This window comes from Apiospora kogelbergensis (genome assembly GCF_038363985.1).
Source record: "Apiospora kogelbergensis strain CBS 113332 chromosome Unknown utg000002l_segment0_segment0, whole genome shotgun sequence".
NCBI lineage: Eukaryota > Fungi > Ascomycota > Sordariomycetes > Amphisphaeriales > Apiosporaceae > Apiospora > Apiospora kogelbergensis.
The window spans coordinates 5,034,278-5,048,517 of NW_027117419.1; the positions used below are offsets into that span (position 1 = coordinate 5,034,278).

At 52.6% G+C, this 14,240-nt stretch overlaps 7 protein-coding genes across 7 annotated transcripts; 3 read left to right on the plus strand and 4 right to left on the minus strand.

Moving 5' to 3' along the window:
* Window positions 1-351: 351 nt before the first annotated feature.
* PG998_004580 (uncharacterized protein) lies at window positions 352-753 on the plus strand (the record flags this gene model as incomplete). Its single annotated transcript, XM_066871398.1, has 1 exon — window positions 352-753. The coding sequence occupies one exon, from the start codon at window positions 352-354 to the stop codon at window positions 751-753; it is 402 nt and encodes a 133-aa protein (XP_066735148.1).
* Window positions 754-866: 113 nt separating this feature from the next.
* On the plus strand, window positions 867-1,430 carry PG998_004581 (uncharacterized protein; the record flags this gene model as incomplete). The annotated part of the gene is made up of 1 exon (XM_066871399.1): window positions 867-1,430. The coding sequence occupies one exon, from the start codon at window positions 867-869 to the stop codon at window positions 1,428-1,430; it is 564 nt and encodes a 187-aa protein (XP_066735149.1).
* A 333-nt stretch (window positions 1,431-1,763) lies between these two features.
* PG998_004582 (uncharacterized protein) lies at window positions 1,764-2,489 on the minus strand (the record flags this gene model as incomplete). Its single annotated transcript, XM_066871400.1, has 2 exons — window positions 1,764-2,302; window positions 2,363-2,489. The coding sequence occupies 2 exons, from the start codon at window positions 2,487-2,489 to the stop codon at window positions 1,764-1,766; spliced, it is 666 nt and encodes a 221-aa protein (XP_066735150.1).
* A 2,410-nt stretch (window positions 2,490-4,899) lies between these two features.
* PG998_004583 (uncharacterized protein) lies at window positions 4,900-5,254 on the minus strand (the record flags this gene model as incomplete). The annotated part of the gene is made up of 2 exons (XM_066871401.1): window positions 4,900-5,064; window positions 5,177-5,254. The coding sequence occupies 2 exons, from the start codon at window positions 5,252-5,254 to the stop codon at window positions 4,900-4,902; spliced, it is 243 nt and encodes an 80-aa protein (XP_066735151.1).
* Window positions 5,255-6,198: 944 nt separating this feature from the next.
* Window positions 6,199-8,448, plus strand: PG998_004584 (uncharacterized protein; the record flags this gene model as incomplete). Its single annotated transcript, XM_066871402.1, has 3 exons — window positions 6,199-6,368; window positions 6,430-8,216; window positions 8,288-8,448. The coding sequence occupies 3 exons, from the start codon at window positions 6,199-6,201 to the stop codon at window positions 8,446-8,448; spliced, it is 2,118 nt and encodes a 705-aa protein (XP_066735152.1).
* A 297-nt stretch (window positions 8,449-8,745) lies between these two features.
* On the minus strand, window positions 8,746-10,144 carry PG998_004585 (thiolase; the record flags this gene model as incomplete). The annotated part of the gene is made up of 3 exons (XM_066871403.1): window positions 8,746-9,747; window positions 9,837-10,017; window positions 10,083-10,144. The coding sequence occupies 3 exons, from the start codon at window positions 10,142-10,144 to the stop codon at window positions 8,746-8,748; spliced, it is 1,245 nt and encodes a 414-aa protein (XP_066735153.1).
* A 709-nt stretch (window positions 10,145-10,853) lies between these two features.
* Window positions 10,854-12,978, minus strand: PG998_004586 (uncharacterized protein; the record flags this gene model as incomplete). The annotated part of the gene is made up of 6 exons (XM_066871404.1): window positions 10,854-11,351; window positions 11,430-11,515; window positions 11,589-11,841; window positions 11,894-12,086; window positions 12,282-12,464; window positions 12,632-12,978. 6 exons carry the CDS (start codon window positions 12,976-12,978, stop codon window positions 10,854-10,856), a joined length of 1,560 nt encoding a protein of 519 aa, XP_066735154.1.
* Between the last annotated feature and the right edge of the window lie 1,262 nt (window positions 12,979-14,240).

The window sequence follows — 14,240 nt, forward strand, 5'->3', positions numbered from 1 at the left end:
GTCAATTAGTAGAAGGGGCTGAGCCGTTGAACCCCAGCCCCTTATCAAAATATAGAACACAAACAATGACAGCAACAACATCTTCACTTTGTTCTCCTCGTCTTTCCAACGTTAACTGACTTGTTTAATCAAAAGCTACCTCCGACCTTGTCAACGAATTAACCAATAATCTAATTATGGAAATTAGAGAAAGCCTGACCTGATAGGGGATTACGATAACGAGAAACACTATCCCGGGAAATGAAATCACGTGTCTATTTGCGCCGGGCACCGGGACGGCGCTATTTAATCTTTCCCACCTCCCTTGGCGCCTGCTAGCTATTTTCACACTGATCAACATATGAAGAGACTATGTCAAATCCGACCAAATACGACGTGATCATCATCGGCGGCGGCCACGCGGGCATGTCCGCCGCATTGACGCTGTACCGACATCTGCACACTTGTTTAATCCTGGACACGGCCAAGCCACGGAATGCCTGGCCTCTGCCCTGCCACGCTGTTTCCGGATGGGAGGGGCGGAAGCCGGAAGAGTTGCGCGCCGCGTCCAGGGCGGAGCTCCTGGCGACAGGTCTGGTGACATTCGTCGACAGCGAGGCAGTGTCGTTCACCCGAGAGTCTGACGGAGATTTGGAAATCACCGACAGTCGAGGACATAATTGGACCGGGCGAAAGCTGCTGATTGCGTCGGGAAAGCGCAACGTCTTCCCGGACATACCGGGGTATGCGGAGAACTATCCCGAGAGGATGTAAGATCAATCGCTGAGGAACCCCTTGTCATGATCATTATTGCCACCATTATCGAAACCACGATTGTCATATAGGGGCAAAACAGATGGGCTAATTATGCCAATAGATTTCATTGCATGTTTACTTTTGGCTACGAACACCGTGGCGCCCAGCATGCCGGTCTACTGGCAGATGGTGCCCTGAGCAGTCCGTTCCACGCCTCTATGGTTGTCGGCGACACGAAGAAGTTCGCGGAGCGAGTCACCGTTTATACCAACGGAGACGCCGCCCTCCACGACACCATGGCTGCACAGATCAAGCATTCTGGCGTCTCCTTCGACCGCCGCCGTATCGCGCGGATCCAGCGTTCGGACAAGGGCCTCACGCTCGACTTTGAAGAGGGCAGCCCGGGAGAGATAGAGTTCCTCGTCCACCAACCGAGCACCCATGTCGATCTCCCGTTCTTCGCGCAGCTGGGCGTCTCGGTGGACGAGCGTGGCGACATCAGGACCACCCCGCCCTTCTACCAGACGGAGATTACGGGGGTATTCGCCGCGGGCGATTGCGCGTCGCCCTTCAAGATCATTCCAAATGCCATGTTGATGGGGGCCAACGCTGGCGCTGGGATTGCCCGTTCTCTCGCTGCAGATAATCTCACTAGAGATGTTTCACTTGGTACGACCAGCAATCTTGGAGGCTGAGTTTCATATAAAATAAGTAAAGATGGGTTATCCTGACGACTACCGAGATTATGTAGATCGTGTCTTTCTTCCTACATCAATTGATCCAACGTCTCCTATTCTTTTGCAAGTGGCACACGTCCGTAAATCACGCGTAAGGGGTAGAACCCGCCACGTTCCAGAAGCTCTTCGTGGAGGCGTGGCACCAAGGTTTGCAGGTCCTCTCGAGGTATTGGTATAGGGCCGTCATGGCCTGGCAGCGAGTAAGATTTTCCACACGTTAGTACCAGCATGAAGAGTAAGCACCACTGGGCCAAAGGGGTATGTTACCTTCAGTGTACTTCAGAAGCGGCATCATGGCATCCGCCGTCCAGCGGGCGGTGCGCCGCGCGAGATCGGCATCCGGCACCCGGGCCCCCAGATAGTTGGGGACGGATCGCTCCTCCACGTCCACCACGCCGGCGTCCAGCAGCCACCGGCGTCCAGCAGCCACCGCTTGACGTCGTAGGCGTACCGCGCGTGGCCGCCCATGCGCTCGAAGACCCAGGTGACTAACTTGATGAAGTCGCGCATGGCCGGGCCATCCTGGATCCCGCACGTCTGGTCCGGTTCGATGAGCTGGATCCAGCCGCCCGGCTTGACCAGCTCGGCCAGGTTCCGCACCGCCGTGGCGTGCGGGAAGCTGCCGCAGGCGCCGAGCACGAGGCGCTGGTGCACGAGGTCGAAGCTGTGCTTCCACTCGGAGGGCCACGGTTGCGTAATGGACTGGATCTGTAGGGAGATGGGCTGTGGCGCCCCGTGCTTGGGAAACTTGGCGGCGGTCACATCGGTACCCACCAAGGTCCCATCTACAAGACGCGGGTAGGTGCCCAACAAGTCTTGCAACCAGTACCCTACGGCATATTAGTATCTCGGGTACATTGGGGCGTTGCGTGGTCATGGGATCAACTTGCCATCCCCTGTCCCGGAGTCCAGTACTCTCATGCCAGGCCGGTCGAGATCTACGGGGCATACGATGAGCCCTCCCATAGCGGCCTTGGACCCTTCATGCTGTGCTGTTTGGTCGCTGGTAGTGCCCATGATGGTACGAAGTAGCTGGAGTCACGGGGGATTAGTCTCTGGGCTACCCTTGAATTTGATATGTTGAGCATCAGACGCCTGTTTCAATTGATCTGTTACATAAAGACATCGGAAAATGTCCGGTTCCGGTTTGTCAAAAGTCCGGAAACCGGTAGTATGCAATCTGACGCGCATGTACATGCGTTGGATACCGACAATCGACATAACCAATTCAACAACCATGCACATCTTTCTAATTTCAATGATTGCAAGTTCACTATACCGTCCAAATATTTCGGCTTTACAGATGTAAAAGGCAGTATTGAACTGACCAGGTACAATCTCAAGTGGGCTAAATATGTTACTTATGGGCATGTGACGGCCACACACGTTGTTCAGGGGGCCTTGTCCCAGCTCGGATTGATGCTCGCCGTGACAGGGCATACCTATTATGCGAGCGCCAGATATAGCTTTCGTACCCTAGCTTTAGTGGACCGCCAAACCCTTAACAGCAAGAGATAACAGGGATTAGTTCTGCAAGCGCTAGATATAGCTCCTGTACCCTGGTGCAAGTGGCTTGTGGAGATCTTGTCGAAAAAATCGTTACGAAATTTACGCCAGTTATAGCTCTCTAAATTGCTAAGTGCGCATCTACAAGAATTCAGTGAATAATGGCGCTATAGATTTGAAAGTCGCATCCAGAATTGGCTCTTACAGAAGGGACTCTGGCTCAGAATGCCTTCCCCCGACCTTGGCGGGAATAGGACACTGGCGTCCATCATGCAAGCTGTCAGGCAGAAAGAAGTAAGGGTACATTGGGGGAACCTGGCCAAAGATGTTCCGACCGGCCTCACAGGTGCCAAATATGTATTGGTTCAGTCAGCCACCAGCAGAGAGATGAAGTTACACACAATCAAGCATGCGCGCGTCTAACACAAGCAAGAGTTAGACATGGCTCTTATATCTAGCACGGACCGCTGGTACAGTAGAAAGGTTATTAAGGGAACTTTATATGAATTAGTAAAGGCCAGATACGGCTCCGTATCCCTGAATTATTAACAATACAGTATATCTATATACAGTGTACTATATGGAATAGATTAATTCTGTCTAAAATGGCCCCCTTTAGAAAAAGGTAGGAGGGCTGGTATTTTTATATAGTCGTATACAATATACTTAAATTAGAACACCGTATATAGCTGAACTATATAACACGAATTAGATTATATGAACAGCTATATGAATGATCGAAAGCTCGGTCTATTATTAGCCAGGAGTCTACCTTTACTAGTAACCATTTTCTGACATACTAACGCGTACTACTGATAGATAGATAAATGCTCCGAAGGATTTCTATACAGTAACGTGCAATATCAGATCTGCTTAAAGCAGGTCATAGTTTTATTAGAGAAACAGGGTTCTCTAGAGACTAGGTTCTATAAGTATATATAAAAACTTAATAGATTATTTACTATATTAAAAGTAGTATAACGTGGTTTACTATTAAGTCGGTCATATTATTGAGTCGGTTACTTTTTCCTTACCTATTTCCCGTCTATACGTTACCGTGTACTTTAATCGGTTTTAATTAAATTTAACTAGAGTTTTTTAATTTATTCTCTAATTTATATAATTTAATTAAAAATGAATTTTCTAATTTTATACCTATTTTATTTAAAGAGTTATATAAAATACGCTAAAATAATCCCTGTAATTTAATCTTTCTTTAATAACGTTTTAAATAAATTATATATAAAATTACAAAATTCATTTTTAATTAATTTATATAAAATAGATACTAAATTTTCAAACTCTAATTAAATTTAATTAAAAATAACTAAAGTATACGGTTATGTACGGACGGGAAATAGGTAAGGAAAAAGTGACCGACTCAATGATATGACCGACTTAATGGTAAACTACGTTACTGAGTTTAAGGTAAAAACCTTAAAACTCTAATTAAAGGATAATAAAAGGTAAGGAGGAAACCTCTTTTATAGAAGATAGAACGAATATATATATAACACGAATTTTATACCTAGTTAATACACGTGATATTTAACAGGTTTATACGGATTGCCCGAGAGGAGCCAGTTAAGCTACCAAGTAATTCTGGCTCCTCCATCCACTCGGCATGCTGCCTAGATTGGCTGCCTACAGGCGAATATGAAATCCGGAGTTGGATGCTAGAGTATTATCTCCGGTCTCGGAGGGCCGCTCAGTCGACTCAGGCTCAGCTTAAGCTCAGCTCAGGTTCGCTCAGCCGGCTTTGTTATGAGCTCCCTTAAAGCAGCGCGCTACTTAGATCTAATGACGGAAACGGAAGTGGAGAAATCCAGATTGACATGGTATAATGGTCTGTTATACTCATCATAGTAGCTCCAAGCTATACAGGATATGTCGATGTAGTTGTTCAACTACTTCGGCATGTTCACTTTGGCATGTTCTGTCCCCGAGGGGTCCAAGGGTCATCCTTTCCACTCTCCTGTAGCCATCGAGACATCTGGTAGCCCTGGGTCCCAGCCTGGGCTGTGGATGTGGCATGTTGCTGGGTCTGTGAAGGCGGATTTTTAGCAAAGGAGGCGGTAGTGGGGCCCTTGCTGTTCGTTAGTTACTGCTCTGCTTGGTTTTGTTATTATATATTAACTTGCATTTTCTGAAGGCTTATCTGCCGGGACGTGGACCCAAGACCCTACATGTGCAAGTACCTGGTCTTGAGAAGTAGTTGTAGCGGCATTACTGTGAGCTTTGTCCTTCTCGCGTTGAGTGGGGGTCTGGGAAGACATGATAGCAGGTTGTATGGTGGATAGTCGTTGATGTAATTTGTATTGAAAGATGAGTTGGTGATAAAGCCGAGGTGGTTTTCAAGGGGAAACAGAGCGTTGTGTAATGATATCAAGATAATTGTAGACTGATCAGTGACATAGATGCTGCTTCTTATAGGAAGGAGGTGGAATGACGGGGCCAACTGTAGCGAGCGCAAGAGACAGGACTGTCTCACTCAAAGTCGGTTACTATTTGCATCTTTGCAGGCAGCATCTAAACTCTCAAACCAAGTAAACATTACAATTGCCCCATATGGCCATTCATTGTCACACAACTAGCAACAAACAATATGATTCACCGCTTAGTTTGTTGGCAGATGTGACAGCCCTATGTATTTGCAGCAGTGCTGTCATTTCCAATTCCCTAAAATGGCACAGTTGTCGGGGAGGAGAGGGTATTGTAAGATATGCTATGCATGATGGGTAGAGCCGTCGGAATGGCTACGCGTTGCGGGTGCTTCACAAGTGATCATACCGAACTTCCAAATCCCTTATTCAGGAAGCTGCGACGTCAATTGGATGGCAGCCGCTCGTATCGTCTTGGCATTCAACACCAATCGACAGGAGCTAACCCATTTGAGATTTTGGAAATTCAGCCCCTGGATGCTGATCGCCAGTCGATGGGGGATAGGGACTAGCCTCTTTAGGGTTTTGTAAATTCAGCCCCCCCCTCTGAGTGAGCGACCATGCGTATGCATGCAGTATACATTCTATGATTGGTGGCCAAAAGGCGTATTTCGAGATCAGGCTGTCACCTAAAGATTTCCCAACAATTGTTGTCTTGTCATCATCGAGCTCTGATGAAAGACTGCTTAATCGTTTACCATCACTGCTCCATTGACCACCCTCTAAGTCAATACAATATTGTGGAAGTTTTCAGATGATATTCGTCATTTGGCCTAGCCATGGCAGACATTACATTCATTCAGTTCACCGGCGAGCCCCTACCACGTCAGTCAGCACGTATTCCCCGTGCCGTGTGGGAGGAGAAGAAGCCCCAAATCATCAACTTGTATGAGAATCATACGTTAGACGAGGTCGTTGAGAAAATGGCAGAAACTGGCTTCATAGCAAAGTACGTCACATTTTTTTGGATATATGACATGGCAGCCAATGGTCGCTAACTTTATTCAAAGCCGTCGCCAGTACATATACCAGCTTGAACAATGGGGGATTACAAAGTATAACGTCGCTTCCGCCAATGCGTGTGACTCAGGAGGTGCTTTCAGCAAAAAGCGCAAACACTCTGTCGCTGCAACAGAATATGGCGATGATGATCATGGCACACCATCATTACAAGCGAGATCTTCTCATAAGAGACCAATGATGGAGGCGCAACATACTGCCCCCGGTGAGGAGGCAGAGGGACACCAAGCTGCGGCCGATGATCACGAGCGAGTAAACCCTGTCCTCGCCGAAGGATATGATGCCACAGCCAATAGTATCTCACAAACCGCCACAAACCCCGACTTAATGGGCCTTGGTCTTATCACCACTGCCTTCGATGACCTCTTGTGGCTTCTATGCAGTTCCAAAGACGACTGGTATGCCAGCCGAGAAAATCTCAAGATAGCCCATGAAGTCTTTCGGTCTGCTAGGCAGGTTCGATCGCGGCCATATGAGAACCCCGGGGACGTGGACAAGTTTTGGTCTTTTCAGGTTTACCTCCAAGATATTGGGGAATATCTTTGGGGAATCAAAGAGTGTGACAAGACGTACGAAATTTATGCGCTGATGCTGGAGAGTTCCAACCAAGACACATACATGAAAGCATTAGTGTCTTGCGCGCGCTCGGCAAACAGTCACGAGGCCTACATATGGCTGGCATCATTCTTGCAGGAAAAAACGCCTACCAAAGAAGCCCCCTTGGAGACTTGGGACGCCTTTATACTAGCACACCTGATATTAGCAAGGAAGCTTTTGGAGTGCGGCCAGCAGAACGCCGGAAAGCTAAACGCAAAGAATGCGCTTCGCCTGAGGAGACTAGCCTGCTCTTCGCTCAGTGACAGACCAGTGGCTATGTGGTCCACTATACACGCGGTTCAAGACTGGTATTTTCTCGAAGTCGGCTACACATGCGACCTGGATTTCGAAGCACCTGCTATACTGCCTGAAATGTCATGGGGCTATCATAAACGGTCGGATTTCGGAGCACCAGGTATAAAACCTGGAATGCTATGGGGTTATCATACATGGACATATTCACGACTGGCTATGGAGATGAGTTTGCTGAGGTCGCTGCTACTAGATTTCTGCAACCTGATCATGGCACAGGACGAAGAGGTGTTGTGGGGGGGGATTGAAGGATATGACGAGGTCCCAGCTACTGTCATCCTTTTCAAATTCCTTTGGGGTGCAGGGTTTGGCAGTCCACGGGGCTCTCTTCTAAGCCGGGCTGTCCTGCCAGCGCGGGCTCTCTTGCCGTCGCGGCCTCATGTGTCGATGCAGTCTCGCTGGTCGGCATGGATGGAGACAGCCCGTGCTTTGGGGACCACGATACCACACTTTCTCGGAGCATGCTGTGACCTTATTACCTATTTGGTCTCCCAGCACACTGGCACTCCATGGGCGAGGATTGATCACTTCCACAGCGTTGACCTGGTTAGGATGGTGTCAGACACTAATGCTCATGAACTCTATTTGGAGTTTGTGAGAGTATATTGCAGCCGGGACTCAGGATCTCAATCTGGAGAGATGAGCGAGCTGCTGCTATCCTACTATTACCGGTGCAATCCACAACGCGATTTGATATGCAGGATGGAAATACCACGCCCTCGCAGTCCTGAGTTTTATCGATCGTTCTTGCAGGATGATAGTATGAGCAGTGCTACAGCTGACGTTGCCGATGATGATTCGGTATCGGATGTGGTCGTCTCTGCCTCATCACATGAGTTCTTGGAGCCGCCTCGTGGTAGCGTGGACAGTATGTACCTCAATCCGACATGGGTGTCATCATGCCGATCTTCGCTTGCGTCTTATAAGGCTATTATCAAGGCGCGCGCGGCCATGCAGAGAAATTTGAAGGAGATCGGGAAGGACAGGCCGACCAGCAATGCGAGCGCCAACCTGCCATCGGCTGCGATGGATCTGGACCAGCTAAGCATCTCTATGAGAAGTCTCTCTATGAGAAGCCTCTCTATGAGAAGCCTCTCTAGGAGAAGTCTCAGTTTATTCGGTGCACGCGACACATAGAGTTGGGGGAAAGGGGAGAACGTGACAGGGTCTTTACATTTACAACTAGATATTCTCGGGCTCAATCAATCATTGCGATTTCTTAAAAGTAGCGAAACGTTTCCTCTTAGTTGCGTGTTAAGTGCTCCGGCCGTGCTGTCAATGAACAGTATGGTAAATTATACTAGTAAAGAAAGCATCGCTCTAATCAATTTTCATATATGTAACAGCACTGGGTACAGTAAGATAGGCAGTTATACAGCTATCCATCCATCAAATCATCATTGCTCGTTGACAAACAGACCAGCCATGCCCATTCCGGTACCAATGCACATGCTCGTCAGCAGAATCTTCTTCTTCTGGCGGCGGCACTCGCTGAGCCCCGTGACGATCTGGCGCGTACCCGTGGTGCCGAGGGGGTGGCCGAGGGCGATGGCGCCGCCGCGGGGGTTCATCTTGGCCCAGTCGAGGCCGAGCTTGTCGCGGCAGTAGACGGCCATGGTGCCGAAGGCCTCGTTGAGCTCGACGACGTCGCAGTCGGCGAGGCTGAGGTTGTGCTGGGCCAGCAGCTTGGGGATGGCGACGGCGGGGCCGATGCCCATGATGCGCGGCGGCAGGCCCGCCACCGTCGAGCCGACGTACTTGGCCAGCACGGGCACGCCCAGGCGCACGGCCTTGGAGCGCTTCATCAGCACGACGGCGGCGGCGCCGTCGGTGACCTGGCTGGCGTTGCCGCCCGTCGTGACGGGGCCCCACTGCGGGAAGGCGACGCGGATCTTGGACAGGCCCTCGGCCGTGGTGCCGGGGCGGATGCCCTCGTCGCGCGTGAGCGTGACCTCCTTGGCCTCGCCGTCGGCGCCCTTGACGCGCGTCGTGATGGGCACGATCTCGTCGGCGAACCAGCCCGCGTTCTGGGCGGCCTCGGCGCGGCGGAACGACTCGGCGGCGTAGGCGTCGACCTGCTCGCGCGTGATGCCGAAGTCGCGCGCCACGTTCTCGCTCGTCCAGCCCATGGCCATCATGGCGTCGCGCGCCTGCTCGCTGTGCTTGGTCATCTCGGCGTCGAAGGGCTGGTCGAGGCTGTCGCCGCCGATCGTCATCGACTCGGCGCCGATGGCCACGCCCACCTCGATCGAGCCCGCCATGATGGCGTGCGCGATGTCGGCCGTCGCCTTCAGGCCGGAGCTGCAGAAGCGGTTCACCGACGAGGCGCCCGCCGTGTCGGGGAAGCCGGCCGACAGGGCGGCGGCGCGGACTTTGTAGGCGGCCTTGCTGTCGGAGACCTGTGGAGAGAAGGAGGGCTGTGTTAGTCTTCTGCTCATTGCGCAATCGAGAGGAAAGGATTCCCAGATATTCTAGGTGCAGCACGTACATTGCCAAAGCAGATGTCCTCAACCAGAGAAGCGTCGAATCCGGCGCGGTCCTTAACCTCCTTCAAGAGAGCATATGTCATGTACTCTAATGTTGTGTCCTTGAAGCCACCCTTCTTTCCCTTGCAAAGCGGCGTTCGGATGGCTAATGTGATGACAATATCGTCGGGGTTCTTGGAGGTTCTGCGGGAATCGGTAGGTCAGCTCAAGCTTCTGTCGGGGTTCGCGGAGGGGATCTGTCAACTTACATTTGGGAGAGTCCCGAGCCCGGAGACAGGTGCTTCAGGATGGAACCAATGCGTTCGGCCATTTTGATGTGTGGTATGATTAGTCTGTCGATTCAATTGGAAGGAGAATGATGGCTGGAGCGATTAGAAGGCCGGCGACTGGGCTTGACTCTGGGAAAGGGTATGTATGAAGAAGAAGAAGTTAGTGAAGGGATGAACGAATGGCAGTGATAGCAAATGGCTGGAGGATCGCAATGGTCCCTTGAGTCTCGACTCGACTTGTGTGGGGCGATTGGGGAAATCAGCCGAGGCTTCGGTCAACTTCGGTTTTAAAGGCTGTGCCGCCAGTGCCCAAGCAACCAAAGCCCCGGCAGATCGATTCGGGCCACCCCCAATCTGGTCAATCTGGTCACTAATCAACTAAAAACCACCGCTAACAGTCTGGGGAAGTCTGGGGAGGCGAAAACGAACCTCGGACTTTCATCTACACGCGAGCTTTTGTCTTCGAAGCTGGGGAGTTGAATAAGCCGTGATACTGACATTTGCTGGGGGCAATGCCAGGTGTTTCTTCAGTATTTCCTTTGTGAGACCAGTAAAATGACAACTACCTTACCACCCAGAACACCAATCGTCTCGCATAAGCATGTGCCAGATTGGTTCGTCCATAGCGATGGCAACAATACAATCCAACAATCCAACAATAGCTTGAAGTCAAATTGAACCTAGGACGCTACCGTTTGTTGTCCCAAATGCAACCGCTTGTTCACCTGCCATGCCGAGATCTACGTACTCTCACTCCTTCCCAATCGTAACCCTCCGCTCCCTCCCCGCCTGATCCAAGATGGCAACGTGGTCCTCCCCATGCGTATCGCACTGCGCCGCCACAATATCGCGCACCCAGTCGCCGCGCGGCCGGAAGCTCGCGCGGAACGGCTTGGGCATGGTGACGAAGCCCTCGGTGCAGTCCATGTCGTCGACGACGACCCTCTTTCCCGTCGTCTCCGACACGCCGGCCTCGATGTCGAAGGCCCACAGCAGCCGCGCCATCTGGATGAACAGCCCGTTGCGCGCGATGTTGCGGCCCGTGCAGATGCGCCGCCCGAACCCGAACCCGGTCTGCGGCAGGTCTCTGAGCGTGCACTGCTCGTGGTCGATGGCGGCGGGGCTCTCGTGGCCGTCGGGGTATTGCAGCCAGCGCTCGGGCTGGAAGGCGTCGACGTCGGCGCCGAATACGGACTCGTCCCGCGTGATGGCGTAGTGGTTGCCCATGACGAGGGACCCTGCGGGGATCTGGGTGGGAGAGTAAGTAACACGATGTCAAGATGGTGCTAGCACGCTTCAATGTAATGCAATAACTTGACGACTTACGCGGTATCCCATGTAGGTGTTTTCCTTCTTAGTGGCATGAGGGACACCACCCACGACCACCGGCCGCCATCGTAAGACCTCGTTGACTACAAGATCAAACCGTCAGTATTCATTCCTACAGCATAAAGTAAGGCATGGAGTTGGATAAGTAACACATACCAATGGCATCAATATAGGGCAAACGTGCGCGATCCTCAAACGTCGGCAGCCGGCCCCGCCCCACGACGCGATCCAGATCCGCTTGCGCCTTGGCCACGAACCCGCCCGCGCCGGCGCCCGCCGTGATGCAGGCGACGACGAGCCAGTCCATGGCGACGGTCGACGTGTCGAGGGCGGCGTCGGCGACGATGCCGAGGTCGAAGGCGAGCTCCTCGGTGGCCATGCCGCGCGCCTCGGCGCTGTCGGCCATGTGCTTGGCGAAGTTCCAGCCGGGGGTTGCGCAGGCCGCGCTCCAGGTTGCCGACGTGCAGGTCGCGCTCCAGCTCGTACAGCTGCGCGCCCTCCCGCTTCCACGGCGCCAGGAACCCCGGCAGCTTGTTCAGGACCGGGAACGAGTCGACCAGGTACGCGCCCACCTGGCCCGTTCGCGCGAACTCGGCTTGCACGCGCTTCGCGGCTTGCAGGGACGGCTCGTGGCCGGTGCGCAGGCGGTAGCCGCTGTTTGGGTCGAGGTTAGTAGATAGTACGGGAGTAGGGGTGGCAGCGGTTCGATTGGCACGCCACGGACGCGCACAAGGATCGGCTTACTATAGGGTTGTGGTCAGTAAGATGCTAAAGGAGCTCAAGGGTGCATGCGTATGGTTACACGGCCGGAAGTGTGACCGAGTATGGGTCGAACTCACCTATAGTAACGAATAGATAATGCTCGCCAGACCTCGCTCGAAGTGGTGGTGGAAGTCCACACCCTTGTCCCCGTGGGTCTTGGTATCCTCGATGATGTCGAACAGAAGCTGCCTCGACTCCATCTCCTGGATGGGGCGATAGCAGCTGGAAGCTCTGACATTGAGCAGAGGCGCCTCCATGCGTTGATGCAGCCTAGGCAAAACGGAGTATTAGGTTCAGCTTTGAGGCCACAGTAATGGCATGGATACTCGCAGAGACCCTTGACGCCATCTATACCATATAGGCAAGGGTTGTCATCACACCACTCACTTATACTGTGCGTCGTACTGTCGCAGCAACATGTGCATGCCCTTGGTCACGAGCTCCCCGACATGACCATCCGGGGCCGGTCCGAGTACTGCGCGCTCCGGCGCGACAGCAGGTCCTGGGCCGCCTGGTTGGTCGAGAGCAGGATCAGGGGCTGGCCGGCCATGCTCAGGTGCATGACGGGCCCGTACTCGCGGCTCCAGCGGTAGAACTGCAGCCATTGCAGGCTCTTGGGCACCTGGTGCAGGTTGCCGATGAGGGGCAGCGGCCTGGGGCCCGGCGGCAGGCTGAGCCTGGAGGTCTTCGTCCAGAGGCTCTTGGACAGCAGCAGCAGGAGAAGTGCAATGATGGGGCCCGCGATCCCCAGGGGCAGGTCGGCGAAAACGGACGACGTCATCATCGATTTCAGGATGCCGAGAAATCAAATTTTGAAGGAATATACAGGGCTGGGAAGAGTACTCCGACCAAGTCGAGTTGCCGTGGCTTGGGAGGGTGCGACGTAGCACATGTTCCTGGCCTTATGTACAAATGCCTGCCAGCCCGCATGAGATATAGGCGCTGCCCCGACCTGATAAAGCAGGGTCAAAGAGGGGCAGCAGCTGGAGTCTCTGCAGAGTCTCTGGAGCAGTTCACATGGCCGAACGATATGACAGGTTTCATATGTGGGCTGCCGCCACGCTCCTCCCATGCATACACGACTCGCCTTCAAACTTGGTTCCAAAAACACCCAAACTCCCCGGCTGTCGGCGCCCAATCAGATGATGCGAGAAATCGGCGAGTTTTTGATTGGAAGAGTCGGGGCACAGCCAGCTCTTGTCATATCATATCTGATATGATCTGTGATAAATCTTTCCAGCTGTGCATAAAGTCATAGCTCTTGTGCCGTCTACTAATGAAGCGACTAGTACAGCCACACCGGCAGCCATCACAACAGCTCCCTGGGGATGTCACTGAAGACTGAGATATCTGACCTTCGGAGTTGGGAGCTTCCCTTATCAAAAAGGTAGCTCCGCCTATGCATGGGTAAACAAAGCCTCTGATAGGCGGGAGAAATCCGCAAGACATGAGTGCTAGTGGGGCGCCGAAGACGTTGACCAGGGGTTGTGAAGAGGGGGGCTAGGGGGAAGCCGACTGTGGGTTGGCGAGTGGTTGGGATGCGGTTTGCTACTTTGCTACTCTCCCTTCGCCGGACGTCTAGATCATGTCCGCATCGTGTCCGTCCGTGGGGGCCAACGGGCCGCTCCCGCATCTAGAATATGGATGAAAAGCGGTGCACCTCGGTTGCTTATGCCTCCAGAAGAGCCAGTCTTTCTAGGATCATCAAAATAGAACAGGGTCCGGTGCCGCCTACTGGCCAACTCTCTTTGCTTATGCCTCATTCTCAAACCGCCAGCGCCCTGAGGCTGATTTGAGGCGCCTCTTTTACGTACTCGCAGCTCCCAACCATCATGAGCAGTTCAGCTGAACTCGGGTATTAATGCTTTTTCTCTGCTGCTCTCAGGTCCCACAAAGACTAATGTCGCTGCCCTGATTGGGCCGTGACCGTCAGGGGGCATTAGTCAAGCCTACATTAAGCCGGAACCCCGGTCTATACCTCCCCATGGTGTCACCCAACCACATGGAGGACCAGCGGCCTACTACATAAGAAGTTGCTGAAATCAC